Genomic DNA, 13,265 nt, shown 5'->3' on the forward strand with positions numbered 1-13,265 from the left:
CATCTTCAATACTGCCTCGCATAGGTGACCGTAATATACCTCAATGTATGCTGCAGGCAATGTAAACAGATGGTAGTGCAAACCTGCTGAGCTGATGTGACGTTGACCTCCGTGAGGTTTGCCACTCGGACTGGGCCATCCTTGCGTGCCAGCTTGAGCTGCAGTGGAGTGGACGTGGGTGCCCGAGAAGGAGGCACCAGCAGATCCCGCAGGGTTTCGTTGTAGACTTCGATGAAGCTGGCCACCATATCGTACTGCAAGGCATGAAAAGGAAGGGGCTCACATTACATTACTATTATCTGTGGCAAAAATTTTGAGCCTGCATGGCCTTTGCTTCTACAGGGGTGAGACGGCTGAAATCGATTTGGGAGCAGTTCTGGGAGCAACAAAATTTCAATTTAGGAGCAGGCAAACCTTGTTTGGGAGCAGTTAGCGGCATTTATAATGTCGTTTTTGGAGCTTGAAAAAACAAATTTGTAGCAACTTGGAGGAATAAGTACATATTTTATTCGGCTTAGAATACACATAACATTCAAACAGCCTTTGGAGAAAGCATTTTTTTTAACAGATTATCGCCAGGTATGAACTACAGTACCTTTTTACAAACTGCACAATTTATATAATCCGGGTAACAACATATGAAATAGATGAAAAATGTTTTTCAAACTAGGTTCACTTTACACTTGAAAATAAGAAAAGAAAAACATCACACTTCTCAAATAATAAAAAGAAACTGATTGCACAAGAATTGTCACACAGCAGTAGGTCTTTGCTTTAGATAAGCAATACCATTTAGCAGATTACTGCTTTCACTTTTTGTTGGTCTGCTTATTTAGCTTTTCAAGCTTCCCCAGAGCTTCCTGTAGGTCAGTGTTCCTCTTCGTGAAGGGGGGGAGGGGAGCGCAAAGTCTGCCGCATACCGCCCATACTTTGACTTAATCGGGATTCGGGGCGCTGCGATGAACCTTCGCCCTCCCTGAAGGGGAAGGAACCCTGCATATGCCTATAAGCACCCCGTCACAATAAAGTGCCTTCAGCTATCTGCTCGGCCACGCGGGTGGCGTAGCGTCAAGTGTACTGTACGCTTTTAATAGGTGATAACAAAAGCGCTGCACCACTGTTCGCTGCCACCTCGTGCGAGACCGCCTTCAAGAATGGGTCGCGAGCGCCGAGAAACCTTACCGCTCGGACACCAAGTCTTCAAACGCGCGCGCATACGGCGCTGCAAGCATAGTGCCCTTGTAAGCGTAATAGTTTCGAAACGCTCCTTGATGTCGCCACCATGTGCCATAGGACGGTCGTACGAGAGAGCCCGAATCAGCGCTGCGGCAAACGAACAAACAAAAAAAGGCTTAGTCGTGCGCACTTGAGGCACTATTTACAGCGGCACTGCATTTATTTCCTCCTTGGCGGCGTTGGCGCAAGCCAGGAGATGCAAATTGGAACTTGGTGGTTAGTGCCTCCTAGCGTTAATGCGTAGTTATGCCGCATTCCCAGCAGGTATGTTTTAACGAGGTTAACGCATGCAGCCGGAAATATTCGCTCTATCCACACGAAAAAAAAAAAATTCGCCAGATCCCACGCATTGTGGGAATCGATGTAATGCGAAGCAGCCAGCAAAGAGCTGCATACATCATCTTGTCCGTCATTGAGGAAAATGGGTGCCACTCATGTTATTTATGTTCGTTACACAGTAACGTCGCGCAATACCAATTTCGGGATAGACCAAGCTAGAGAAATGGCCGCCAGCGCACCATGAGCCTGGCACGTAAGTCATGCTGCACATGACATGTGTGTCATTATTTTCACGTTAACTTGTGTTATTTATGTCCGTTACACAGTGATGTCGCGCCATACCAATTTCGGGGTAGACCAAGCTAGCGAAACGGCCGCCAGCGCACCATGATCGTGGCACGTAAGTCATGCTGTACATGACATGCGTGTCATGAGTTTCATATTAGCTAGTGTTATTTATGTTCGTCACACAGTCACGTCACGCAATACCAATTTCGGGGTAGATCAAGCTAGCGAAACGGCCGCCAGCGCACCATGATCGTGGCACGTAAGTCATGCTGTACATGACATGCGTGTCATGAGTTTCATATTAGCTAGTGTTATTTATGTTCGTCACACAGTCACGTCACGCAATACCAATTTCGGGGTAGATCAAGCCAGCAAAACGGCCGCCAGCGCACCATGAGCGCGGCACATAAGTCATGCTGTACATGACATGCATGTCATGCTTTGCATGTTAGGACCTGTCAGTTATGTTCATCATACACTCTTGTCATGCTGTATCATTTTTGGTATATATCAAGTTAACAAAACGGCCGTAAGAGCACCAAGACTGCGGCAGGTATATCATGTCGTTCATGACATGCATGTCATGATTTTCACGTTATGACTCATCATTCATGTTCGGCATACAGTCCTGTTATGCCATACCAATTTTGGTGTACATTCGATTAACGAAACGAGCAGGAGAGCACAAAGTCGTAGGCGGGCGGGCGGGCGGACGGACGGACCGACAGACAGACAGACAGATAGACGGACCGACAGACAGACGGACCGACAGACAGACAGACGGACCGACACAGACAGACAGACAGACGGACCGACAGACAGACAGACGGACCAACAGACAGACGGACCGACAGACAGACAGACAGATGGACCGACAGACAGACCGACAGACAGACAGACAGACGGACCGACAGACAGACGGACCGACAGACAGACAGACCGACAGACAGACAGACCGACCGACAGACAGACGGACCGACAGACAGACAGACAGACGGACCGACAGACAGACAGACAGAGAGATACGCTCAAAGTCGCAGAAGTTCGCTAAGAAATGCTTCGCATTTAATACTCACCTTTGCTCATTGCGGGAGAACACACGCAGCAGCGTCTACATCAAAACCATGGCTAGCAGAGGAACAAGCTATGCACAATAAAGAAACTGAGAGTGAACAACCCTGCTACGTGCTACGTATGCCACTCAATAGTTTTCGTTACACGACAGTTTACAGTAGCGCCAGAACACTCAGCCTACCGAGAAGCAGCAAGCTAGCGGAGCGCCAGAGCATATGGGGGGAGGGGGGGGTCACACATATTTACAACCACTCAGAGGCGATTATCACAGCACTATGGAAGCCTCCATTACAAAGGTGCGTAGAAGGACACGCTTGGGCACGTTAACGTGTTCTGCGAACGTATCCCTGGCACTGCTTCTAAAGTTACGTTTTCCCACGCTGAAACTGACGCGGGCTTGAAAATTCTTGCTTGTGAGGCCGTTTCGGGGCAGTTCGGCACAATTTTTGCAAATTTTATGCTTTTCGAGCAGCTTGGCGCAGTAAAACCGAATTGTATCAAAAAATGCGCAATATGCGCAGCTGTCTCACCCCCGCTTCCAGTAAGACGAGAGTTAGGTGCGCTAAAGTTACTATGTTGGCTGGTTCGTATATAGGGGTGTGCGAGTAGGAAATTTCGGAATCGAATCGAATACTATTCGAATAGTAAGACAACCATTTTCAAAACAGTTTCCGCAACATTTTAATTTAAATGAATATTCACAAACTTTCACCAAACAACATTACGGTTGGTACTTTTAACAGACTCAAAATACTTCAATTATGAAAACTGAGGTAGGCTTGTACACAGCAGCCTTCGAAATATCTTGCAACTGTAGGCTCAAATACAGCAGTGACACCGTAATCAAGGTGGTGACTTTGTCGCTTGCTTTTAAATAAAACAGATACAAAAGCTAATCAATTTTGAACCGAACACTACGAATACAGCTAAGGTTGTAATAAAACTTATCACCTGTCATTACAAACCTGTCATTAAAACCTGTCATTACAACATGGGCCTCGGTACCGAAAGCATGTGAACATCAGCGTTGAAAGCTGTATCTGCAAGAACAATTTATGCAAACACAACAATTGCATCTCTTGTTATTCGTGAAGCTTAACGCAGCTGCAGTCCCCACCTTCAGTTATTACAAGATGAAGACAGGAACTGAGTAATGCGATGCAGGTGCATCATAGTAAAAATTGAGTAAGAGTGAAGTTTTCAGAAAAAAACACCATCCGGTAATCAATATAGCACCGGTAGTCTCGTAAAATCTTGGGCTGCATGCACATTGACAATTTAGTGATTAAAGAAGAAAAATGACCGTTGGCTGTTCCAGAGTTCTCTTCTTTTCAGGCTCTCCCGTCAGTACTGATTATTCGAAAAATATTCGATATTTCGAATATGTACCATCTAGGCGGAATGGTGACTTGATCCTCAAGCACTTTTATGGCATGTTGATATGGGTTCGTATCCGGCGGTGTCACTTAGCGATAGCGTCCGATTTGTAGGGATTCTAGCTTTGCTGAAATTAGAAGAGCGCTTGGGGAAATTTTCCAACTGAACGAATTATAATTTAAACCTAGCTGCCTTTCTCTGAATATTTTCTAGTTTGCTTATATTTGCATTTGTGTGCGGATCCCATACTGCGGCAGCGTATTCTAGTGTTGGTCTTATATAGGTTTTATAAGCCAAAAGCTTTACATCTCTTGAAGCCTTGGAAAGTGTTCACCGCAAGTATCCTAGTTGCCACATGGCCTTTTTGTGTATGTATGTGACATGATCATTCCATCGGAGATCAGCTGTAATGACAACGCCCAAGTATTTGTAATTGGAAACTACAGAGAGGTTATTGCCGCTGACACTATCAGTGAAACTGAGTGGATTGTTCTTACGCGTGATTGTCATTGCTACCGTTTTGCCGTGGTTTATCTGCATCTGCCACGAGGTACACCGGTTTTGAATTTGGGCTAATGATTGGTTAAGAGAAACCTGATCGTCAGAGCTGCGGATTTCGTTGTATAAGATGCAGTCGCCTGCAAATAAACGGATTTTTGCCAGTATCTCTTGAGCGATGTCGTTTATGAAGATCAAAAAGAATAATGGCCCAAGAACGAAACCTTGCCGCAGTGGACGGAAGCAGAATCAGAGCTGACATCATCGATGGACACCGATGGACAATCCATGCAAGAATAGATTCATTTTTAAGAATAGGCTTTAGTTTTAAAAGAAGTTTACAGTGTGATACGCGGTCAAATGCTTTCTCGAAGTCGAGGAATATGATATCGACCAGACCAGATTTATCTAACACTGCGGCGAAGTCCTGAATGCTCTCAAGTAGTTGTGTTGTGGAAACTCCTCGTCGGAAACTGTGTTGGCGACTATCGATTAACTTATTTTCTTCAATGAAGTTGGAAATATGTTTAAAAATGATGTGTTCGAGTACTTTCGCACAAGTGCAGGGGAGGAATATTGGCCGATAGGATGCAACAGAGGATGGGTCACCCTTTTTGGGTATCGGGGTTATTCTGGCACATTTCCAGTCACTAGGAATTTCCGCGTCTGACAGTGATTTCTGAAATATCAGACATAAAAAATTTTGCACACCACTCAGGATATCGGTGCAGAAAAGCGTTCGGGATTCCATCTATGCCGGATGATTTTTTGACATCTAGTTTAAGCAAGAGGGATAAAATTCCATCCTCACCGATAGTGATGTCATCAATGGGGGTGTTTGTTCATGCGTCGAAAAATATGGAACAATGCGGTCGTCGTGAGTGAACACAGAGCAAAAATAATTATTTAGTGCATTAGCCATTTCTTTCTTGTCAGTTTTAGCTGTGCCGTTAACTAAGACACTCGTGACAGATTTTTTTCTTTCGGAGATAGGTGTCGCCAGAATTTTTCCGGGGACATAGATGGAAAATGTTTTAAATACACACTTTCATATTATTCTTTCGCCTCTCCAATGTCGTGCTTTAGTCGAGCCCGCAGCTCAGATAACTTGTCAGCACTCTGAGCAGAGGGGCGTCGCCGGTGCTGCATTCGTGACTTTTTTACTTTCCTTCCCAGTCGAACAATATCTTTTGTTATCCAAGGGTTCGTACTTCGCCGCTGTTTCCGTTTCCATGGGACAAAATTGTTCGTGCATTGCCAGACCGTTTCTTTAAAAAAGCACCACAAGCCGTCAACAGAAGTGCTGTGCGATTCATACCGCGACATAAAGAAGAGAAAATGAACAGTCCAATGCATCTAATATATCTACATCACTGGCTTGTGCAAACATATAGTAGAATTAGCCTTCCCTTTTGTTTTATGGCACAACGATAACAGGTATTGTGAGGCACGCCATTTATGATCTGATATGCCTTCGAAAAGATGCACTGTTTGCTTTCGCCCGAGCAATGCACTGTTTCTGAGAAATAAATCTAAAACTGAGGCGCTGTTTCCTTCAACGCGCGTAGGTTGCTTTACGACCTGTGTTAGACTGTGTAGCAGGACGATATCAAGGAGAGGTTCGGCGCAAGCGGAAAGTGCATCGGGAAGCTCGTCTACCCAGCTGACATCTGGAACATTAAAATCGCCGACAAGTAATAAATTACCTCTGCTGTTTCTATGTTTGCACAAGACTTCATTAAGTTTCTCAAAGAAAACAGTGGTTGAGCTAGGAGAGCAATAAAATGCCCCAAACGAGAATATGGAAATCCCCCGAAACAAATCTCGCTATGACACATTCTACATCTGCGATATCAGGCAACCTTGTCGCTGTCACACTGGGCGTCTGAACTGGGCGTCGCAGTCGCCACCGATGTCTTTGCTAGCCATACTGAACATCGTACCACGCGGCCGCATGCGCCCGTAGCTCCCTTCCCTTTGTCCTACTGCACCGTTCTGGCGAGAGTGCTTTGAGTGTATGCAGCGGGAGTGATGTAACCCACAGCTGCTTGCCTTTTGCACATCGCCTCCACCACTGGCCAGGAATGCGGTCGAAACATCTCGGGCAGTCGACATGCCTGTGACCTGCACAGCTGCCTTCAAATCGGCGCACTCGCGAGTGCTGCTTGCAACAAGAAGACGTGTCGGCGCAAGCAGCGCTTTCTCGTGTCCACTGCCACGTTCCCGTTGCGGGTCCCACTGCAGCGTTTTTGACCAGCCGCTGTTTCACGGTGCACAGACATTCTTTAGGGACATTTACGCCACATGTGTTGTCTTCTTTCATAGAGCTTGTCTGTTTTAAGTTTTTTTGCCAGGATATGTGTTGATTTAAGGTTGGGGGGATGTGGGGATGCTAACACCTCCTGTAAGGTCACTTGCGCCTCCTGGCGCACGCACGTCTCGTGGCTTAGCCGAAGTTAGGTTTAACTCTTTGGTTACCATGAGAAAATGGTCATTTTTCACAGGTCTCGGGAAGAAATTTTTGCCAGTTTAGAAAGTACTCCAGCTCGCATTGCAGCATACCAAATTATGCATAACGAAATGCTCTTTCCAAAAAATATAAGCTGCAGCGCACAAACAATAATATGACATATTGTCACAGAGCCGTGACGTCGACGAAGACAACAGCTGGCGTGGTCAAGATGAAGCTTTTTATTTGGCCGAACTTGTGGCCGGGTCAAGCGCGTCGGCTTTTATACAGGCGCTATCGAACTTTCCAGCGATATCGCTGGTGGCGGCGTTATCTCTCGACAAAGCTGGAACATTCGCGTGCGGCACGCAATCTTAAAACGATCTAATACAATCGCGAAGCTTCTCGAACACTTCTTCGCGGACAGCATCGAGCGTTGATAACCGTCCTCGCTGGTCAGACCCGAATACATCAAAATAAAACAAGAAGTGGGTGTGGCATTGCCCCCATCTGAAAAAGCATCATCCTGATGCTTGCAACAGAACATGGAAGGGGAAAAAAACAAGTGCATACACAAATAAATTACAATAACAAAGGAAAAAGTAGAGTCCCCAGGTTCGCTAACGCGCAAAAAACGGCTTAAGGCACACGACATGGACGACTTCAGGTCGTGCGCGGCGTCGCTGGGAGTTCGTAATGCCGTCCGGGATGACCTCATAGTCAAGAGCGCCGAGACTTTGAAGAACCTTGTATGGCCCGAAGTATCGCCGAAGAAGTTTTTCACTGAGCCCACGTCAGCATATCGGCGTCCAGACCCACACACGGTCACCGGGTTGGTACTCCATGTGGCGTCGAAGATTATAATGACGGCTGTCGACCCTCTGCTGGTTCTTGATGCGCAGGCGGGTGAGCTGTCGAGCTTCTTCGGCGCGTTGCAAATAGGTGGCAACGTCGAGATCATCTTCGTCGGTGGTGGTTGGTAGCATTGCGTCAAGCGTCGTTGCCGGGCTCCTTCCGTAGACTAGCTTGTACGGAGTCATTTGCATCGTTTCTTACATGGCCGTGCTGTATGCGAAGGTCACATACGGAAGGATGGCATCCCACGTCTTGTGTTCGGCGACGACATACATGGCCAGCATGTCGGCGATGGTCTTGTTTAGCCGCTCGGTTAGGCCATTGGTCTGAGGGTGGTACACTGTCGTCCAGCGGTGGCTTGTTTGGCTGTACTCAGTATTGCCTGAGTTAGGTCAGTAGTAAACGCCGTACCTCTGTCGGTGATAAGGACCTCTGGGGCGCGATGACGCAGGAAGATGTTCTCAACGAAAAACTTCGCTACCTCGGCGGCACTGCCTCTGGGTAAGGCCCTTGTATCGGCGTAGCGGGTCAGGTACGAATCGGTAGCTACGACGATCCATTTGTTTCCGGTATTGAACGTCGGGAACGGCCCCAGTAAGTCCACCTCAATTTGTAGGAACAGCCGTCGAGGTGGCTCGATAGGCTGCAGAAGTCCGGCTGGCCTAGTCGGCGGTGTCTTGCATCACTGACAGTCCCGGCAGGTCTTGATGTAGCGAGTTACGTCGGCGGCAAGGCACTGCCAGTAGTATTTCTCCTGTATTCTAGCGAGCGTGCGAGAAACGCCCAAGTGTCCCGGCGTCGGGTCGTCGTGCACAGCCTGGAGGACCTCTGGTCGCAATGTCGAGGGCACTACGAAAAGGGAATCGGCTCGAAGTGGCGAGAAGTTCTTCTTAAGGAAAACAGCGTTGCGCAAAAAAAACGACGTCAGTCCTCGCGTGAATACCTTTGGAACAACGGTGGTGACACAGTGGGTCCACTCGCTGTCGTTCGGCGAAGTCGTCGGCACTTATGGTTCCCAAGAAGCAGTCGTCCTCCTTGTCGTCCTGCGGCGGTGGGTCGACGGGGGCGCGGAACAGGCAGTCAGCATCGGGGTGTTTTCTTCCGGACTTGTAAACGACGGTTATGTCGAATTCTCGAAGTCGTAGGCTCCACCGTGCGAGGCGACCTGAAGGGTCCTTCAAGTTAGCTAGCCAACACAAGGCATGGTGGTCGCTCACAACTTTGAATGACGGGACGTAGAGGTAGGGGCGAAACTTCGATGTAACCCACATGATGGCCAGGCACTGCTTTTCTGTTGTGGAAAGGTTGATTTCTGCCTTTGATAGCGACCGGCTAGCATAACTGATGACCCTTTCCAATTTGTCGGTCTTCTCCACAAGGACGGCGCCGAGTCCTACGCTGCTTGCGTCGGTGTGGATTTCCGTATCGGCGTATTCGTCAAAATGCACAAGTATTCGAGGCGTCTGCAGGCGTCGTTTCAATTCTTGAAATGCTTGAACTTGCGACGTTTCCCACCTGAATTCGACGTCGGCCTTCGTGAGTTGCGTCACTGGCTCGGCGATCCGTGAAAATTCCTTGACGAAGCGTCTGTAATAGGCGCACAAGCCAAGGCAGAGGTAATCTGCCTTCAGTCCCTTCAACCCAGGCAAACTTTCCTTTTGTCGAAATAAACTGAATGAATGAATGAATGAAAACGGCGTACGGCCTTCTTGTCGGTGGGCGGCGGGAAGGCAGCGATGGAAGCTGTTTTCCACGGGTCTGGGCGAACACCATCCTTGCTGATCACGTGACCCAAGAACAAGAGCTCTTCGTACGCGAAGCGGCACTTTTCAGGCTTCAAGGTGAGCCCAGAGGTCTTGATTGCTTGAAGTACAACTTCAAGGCGCCGAAGGTGTTCGTCGGAGTTTGAGGAAAACACAACGACGTCCAAGTACATGAGGCACGTGTGCCACTTCAAGCCAGCCAGTACTGTATCCATAACCCGTTGAAAAGTCGCAGGTGCCGAGACCTGCAAAGACCAAAGGGAATGACCTTGAACTCGAACAGGCCGTCTGGTGTTATAAAGGCAGTCTTTTCTCTGTCTCTCTCGTCGACTTCCATTTGCCAGTAGCCGGTCTTGAGGTCCATCGATGAAAAGTACTTTGCGCTGTGTAATCGATCCAGGGTGTCGTCTATCCGTGGAAGGGGATACACGTCCTTCTTCGTGACTTTGTTCAGGCGACGATAATCGACGCAAAAACGTAGAGTCCCATCCTTCTTCACTACCACCACCGGGGATGTCCACGGACTCTTCGACGGCTGGATGATGTCGTCGCATAGCATTTCGTCGACCTGTTTCTTCACAGCCTCGCGTTCTCGCGCCGAAACTCTGTACGGGCTCCGACGGAGTGGTCTGGCACTTTCCCCTGTTATGATGCGATGTTTTGCCATGGGGGTCTGCCAAATTCTTGACTACAACGAAAAGCAGTCCTTGTATTGCAAGAGCAGGGTTTTGAGCTGTTCTTGTTTGTGCTTCTGAAGGCTGGGTTTGATGTCGAAAGCTGGTTGCGGCGCTTTATGCGTCGGAGTAGGCTCGGGAGAATCGGTGAGGCCGAAAGCATTGCTGGCTTCTACGATTTCTTCGATGTAGGCGACTGTCGTGCGTTTGCTCACGTGCTTGTATTCGTTGCTGAAATTCGTGACCATATCTGTTGTTTTCACTGCCCGCAGCTCGGCTACTCCTCTTGCGACGCAAATCTTGCGGTTATTCAAGTGGTGCTGGTCGTCTTCAACGACGCCTTCCAGGTCTGCTACTTTCTGAGTGCCGACGGAAATGATGACGCTGGAGCGAGGGGGAATGGTGACCTGGTCTTCCAGCACATTCAAGGCGTGCTTTCCTGGTGGAGTGTGCGGCGGTAGTGCCTTCGTGGACAGTGTTATCGACTTGGACCTTAGGTCGATGACTGCACCATGAAGGCCTAAGAAGTCCATGCCAAGGATGACATCTCTCGAGCAACACTGCAGCACTATGAAGTTCGCGGGATAAATCCAGTTGTTAATGGTGAGTCTCGCTGCGCAGGTTCCCTCCGGCATTACGAGGCGACCTCCAGCTGTCCGGATTTTGGGGCCTTCCTAGGCTGTCCCAACTTTCTTCAGCTTCATGGCGAACGGTCCACTGATGACAGAATGGTCGGCTCCGGTGTCGACGAGGGCTGTGACGCTGTGGCCGTCGATAAGAACGTCGAGGTCGCTAGTTCGTAGTCTTCCGTTGCAGTTAGGTCGTGGCGTCGGGTCACGGCTACATCAGTTTGTTCCACTGCTTCCACGTTACATCGTCAGGTCTACTTCGGTCCGGGAGGTTTCTTCGTCAGGGCTCTGTCTGGTTCGCGTCGTGTCCTGTAGGTTTCGTCGTGGCGTCTTCGCCGTACAGCAACTGCACCTCCATTGGTTGCTGTCCTTAGTTTTCCGGATACGGGCTAGGTGACCGGCCCAGAGTTGGGCCAGTGCATGGTCGGCGTTGGGTAGAGACGTAGCGGCCTGGCGACGGCGAACGGGAAGGTTTTCGGGGCGTCCATTGCGTTCCCGCGAGGTAGTCGGCGATGTCACGTGGTTTTTCCCCTCGCTGCGGACGCGGCGCATCGATGGCGAACCCACGCAGTCCCATCTGTCGGTACTGGTAGCGGCAGTAAGTGTGGCCAGCTTCTCTGCAATGGTAGCAGAGTGGGTGATGGTAGGGGGCGTGCCAAACGTCGGTCTTCCTCGGCGTGTATCGTTGGCCAGCTGGCGTCTTGACTTGGGCAAGGAGGGGGGGCGTTGCATCCGGCTGCAGCAGCATAGGTCACTGCTTGCAGCTGCGGCTGCACTGACTCGGGGGTGCCCAGAGACTGCTGGATTTCCTCTCGGACGATGTCAGCGATCGACGCAACTTCAGGCTGTGGCGAGGGTAACAGCTTGCGTAGTTCTTCCCGCACGATCGCTCGGATCATTTCGCGCAGGTCGTCGGAGCCGACGGCATGAACAGCTGGGCTGTCTTGAATCAATCGGCAATTATACTGGCGGTTGCGCATTTCTAGCGTCTTCTCAATCGTCGTCGCCTCTGAGATGAATTCTTGGACTGTCGAGGGTGGGTTCCGCATCAGCCCAGCAAAGAGCTCTTGCTTTACCCCTCGCATGAGGAAGCGGACTTTCTTGTCCTCGGGCATGGCTGGGTCAGCATGGTGGAACAGTCGGCTCATCTCTTCCGCGTACAGCACCACGTTCTCGTTTGGAAGCTGCACACGGGTCTCCAGCAGAGCTTCGGCCCTCTCCTTGCGGATGACACCCGTGAATGTGGCAAGGAATCTTGTGCGAAAAATGTCCCACGTCATGCGGCTTCGCTCCTTGTTCTCGAACCAAGTTCGGGCAGAGTCCTCCAAGGCAAAGTACCCGTGTCTTAACTTGTCTTCATCGGTCCATTCGTTAAAAATGGCGACGCGGTCGTACTTCTCCAGCCAACTTTCCGGGTCTTCAGCAGATGATCCGTGAAAGGTCAGTGGTTCCTTTGGGTGCTTTAGCAGCACGGGTGCAGGCGGCATGGTTGCTGTCATTGTCGCTGTTGTGGTGGTCATGGTCGAAGTCTTCCTGGCCTTGTCGGGTGAAGGCTCGTATTCTGGAGGTAGTCCTTGTTTCCTGCGGCTTGCTCGCTGCTCGGGGTAGGCGTCGATGTCTTCGTTGCGGCCCGAACTGGGTTCACGGCCTGACGGGGGCGACCGGAACGTGAGCGAAGCAGCACCTCCACCAGATGTCGTGGGGTCGTGACGTCGACGAAGACAACAGCTGGTGTGGTCAAGATGAAACTCTTTATTTGGCCGAACTTGTGGCAGGGAAATGAAAACTCACACTACAGCAATACACGCTGTACACTGATAGCGGCGAACTGGGCATCGGCCGTCGAACAACTGACAAGCGGTCAAGCGCATCGGCTTTTATACAGGCGCTATCGAACTTCCCAGCGATATCGCTGGTGGCGGCGTTATCTCTCTACAAAGCTGGAACATTCGCGTGCGGCGCGCAATCTTAACAAAACGATCTACTACAACCGCGAAGCTTCTCGAACACTGCTTCGCGAACAGCGTCAAGCGTTGATAACAGTCCTTGCTGGTCAGACCCGAATACATCAAAATAAAACAAGAGGGCGTGACAATATATAAAAATTTGAAAGCGTAATTTTTTGTTAGCTAATAAACACAGC

The 13,265-nt window shown here is 49.5% G+C and overlaps 1 protein-coding gene across 1 annotated transcript in view; it reads right to left on the reverse strand.

The window, feature by feature from the left end:
* LOC119395588 (kinesin-like protein KIFC1) overlaps window positions 1–13,265 on the reverse strand; it is a 273,777-nt gene that overhangs the window by 109,182 nt on the left and 151,330 nt on the right. The window contains exon 11 of the mRNA XM_037662566.2: window positions 84–254. Coding sequence (XP_037518494.1) covers window positions 84–254 — 171 coding nt within the window. The remainder of the gene's footprint in view (window positions 1–83; window positions 255–13,265) is intronic.

This window comes from Rhipicephalus sanguineus, chromosome 6, assembly GCF_013339695.2.
Source record: "Rhipicephalus sanguineus isolate Rsan-2018 chromosome 6, BIME_Rsan_1.4, whole genome shotgun sequence".
NCBI classification, from domain to species: domain Eukaryota; kingdom Metazoa; phylum Arthropoda; class Arachnida; order Ixodida; family Ixodidae; genus Rhipicephalus; species Rhipicephalus sanguineus.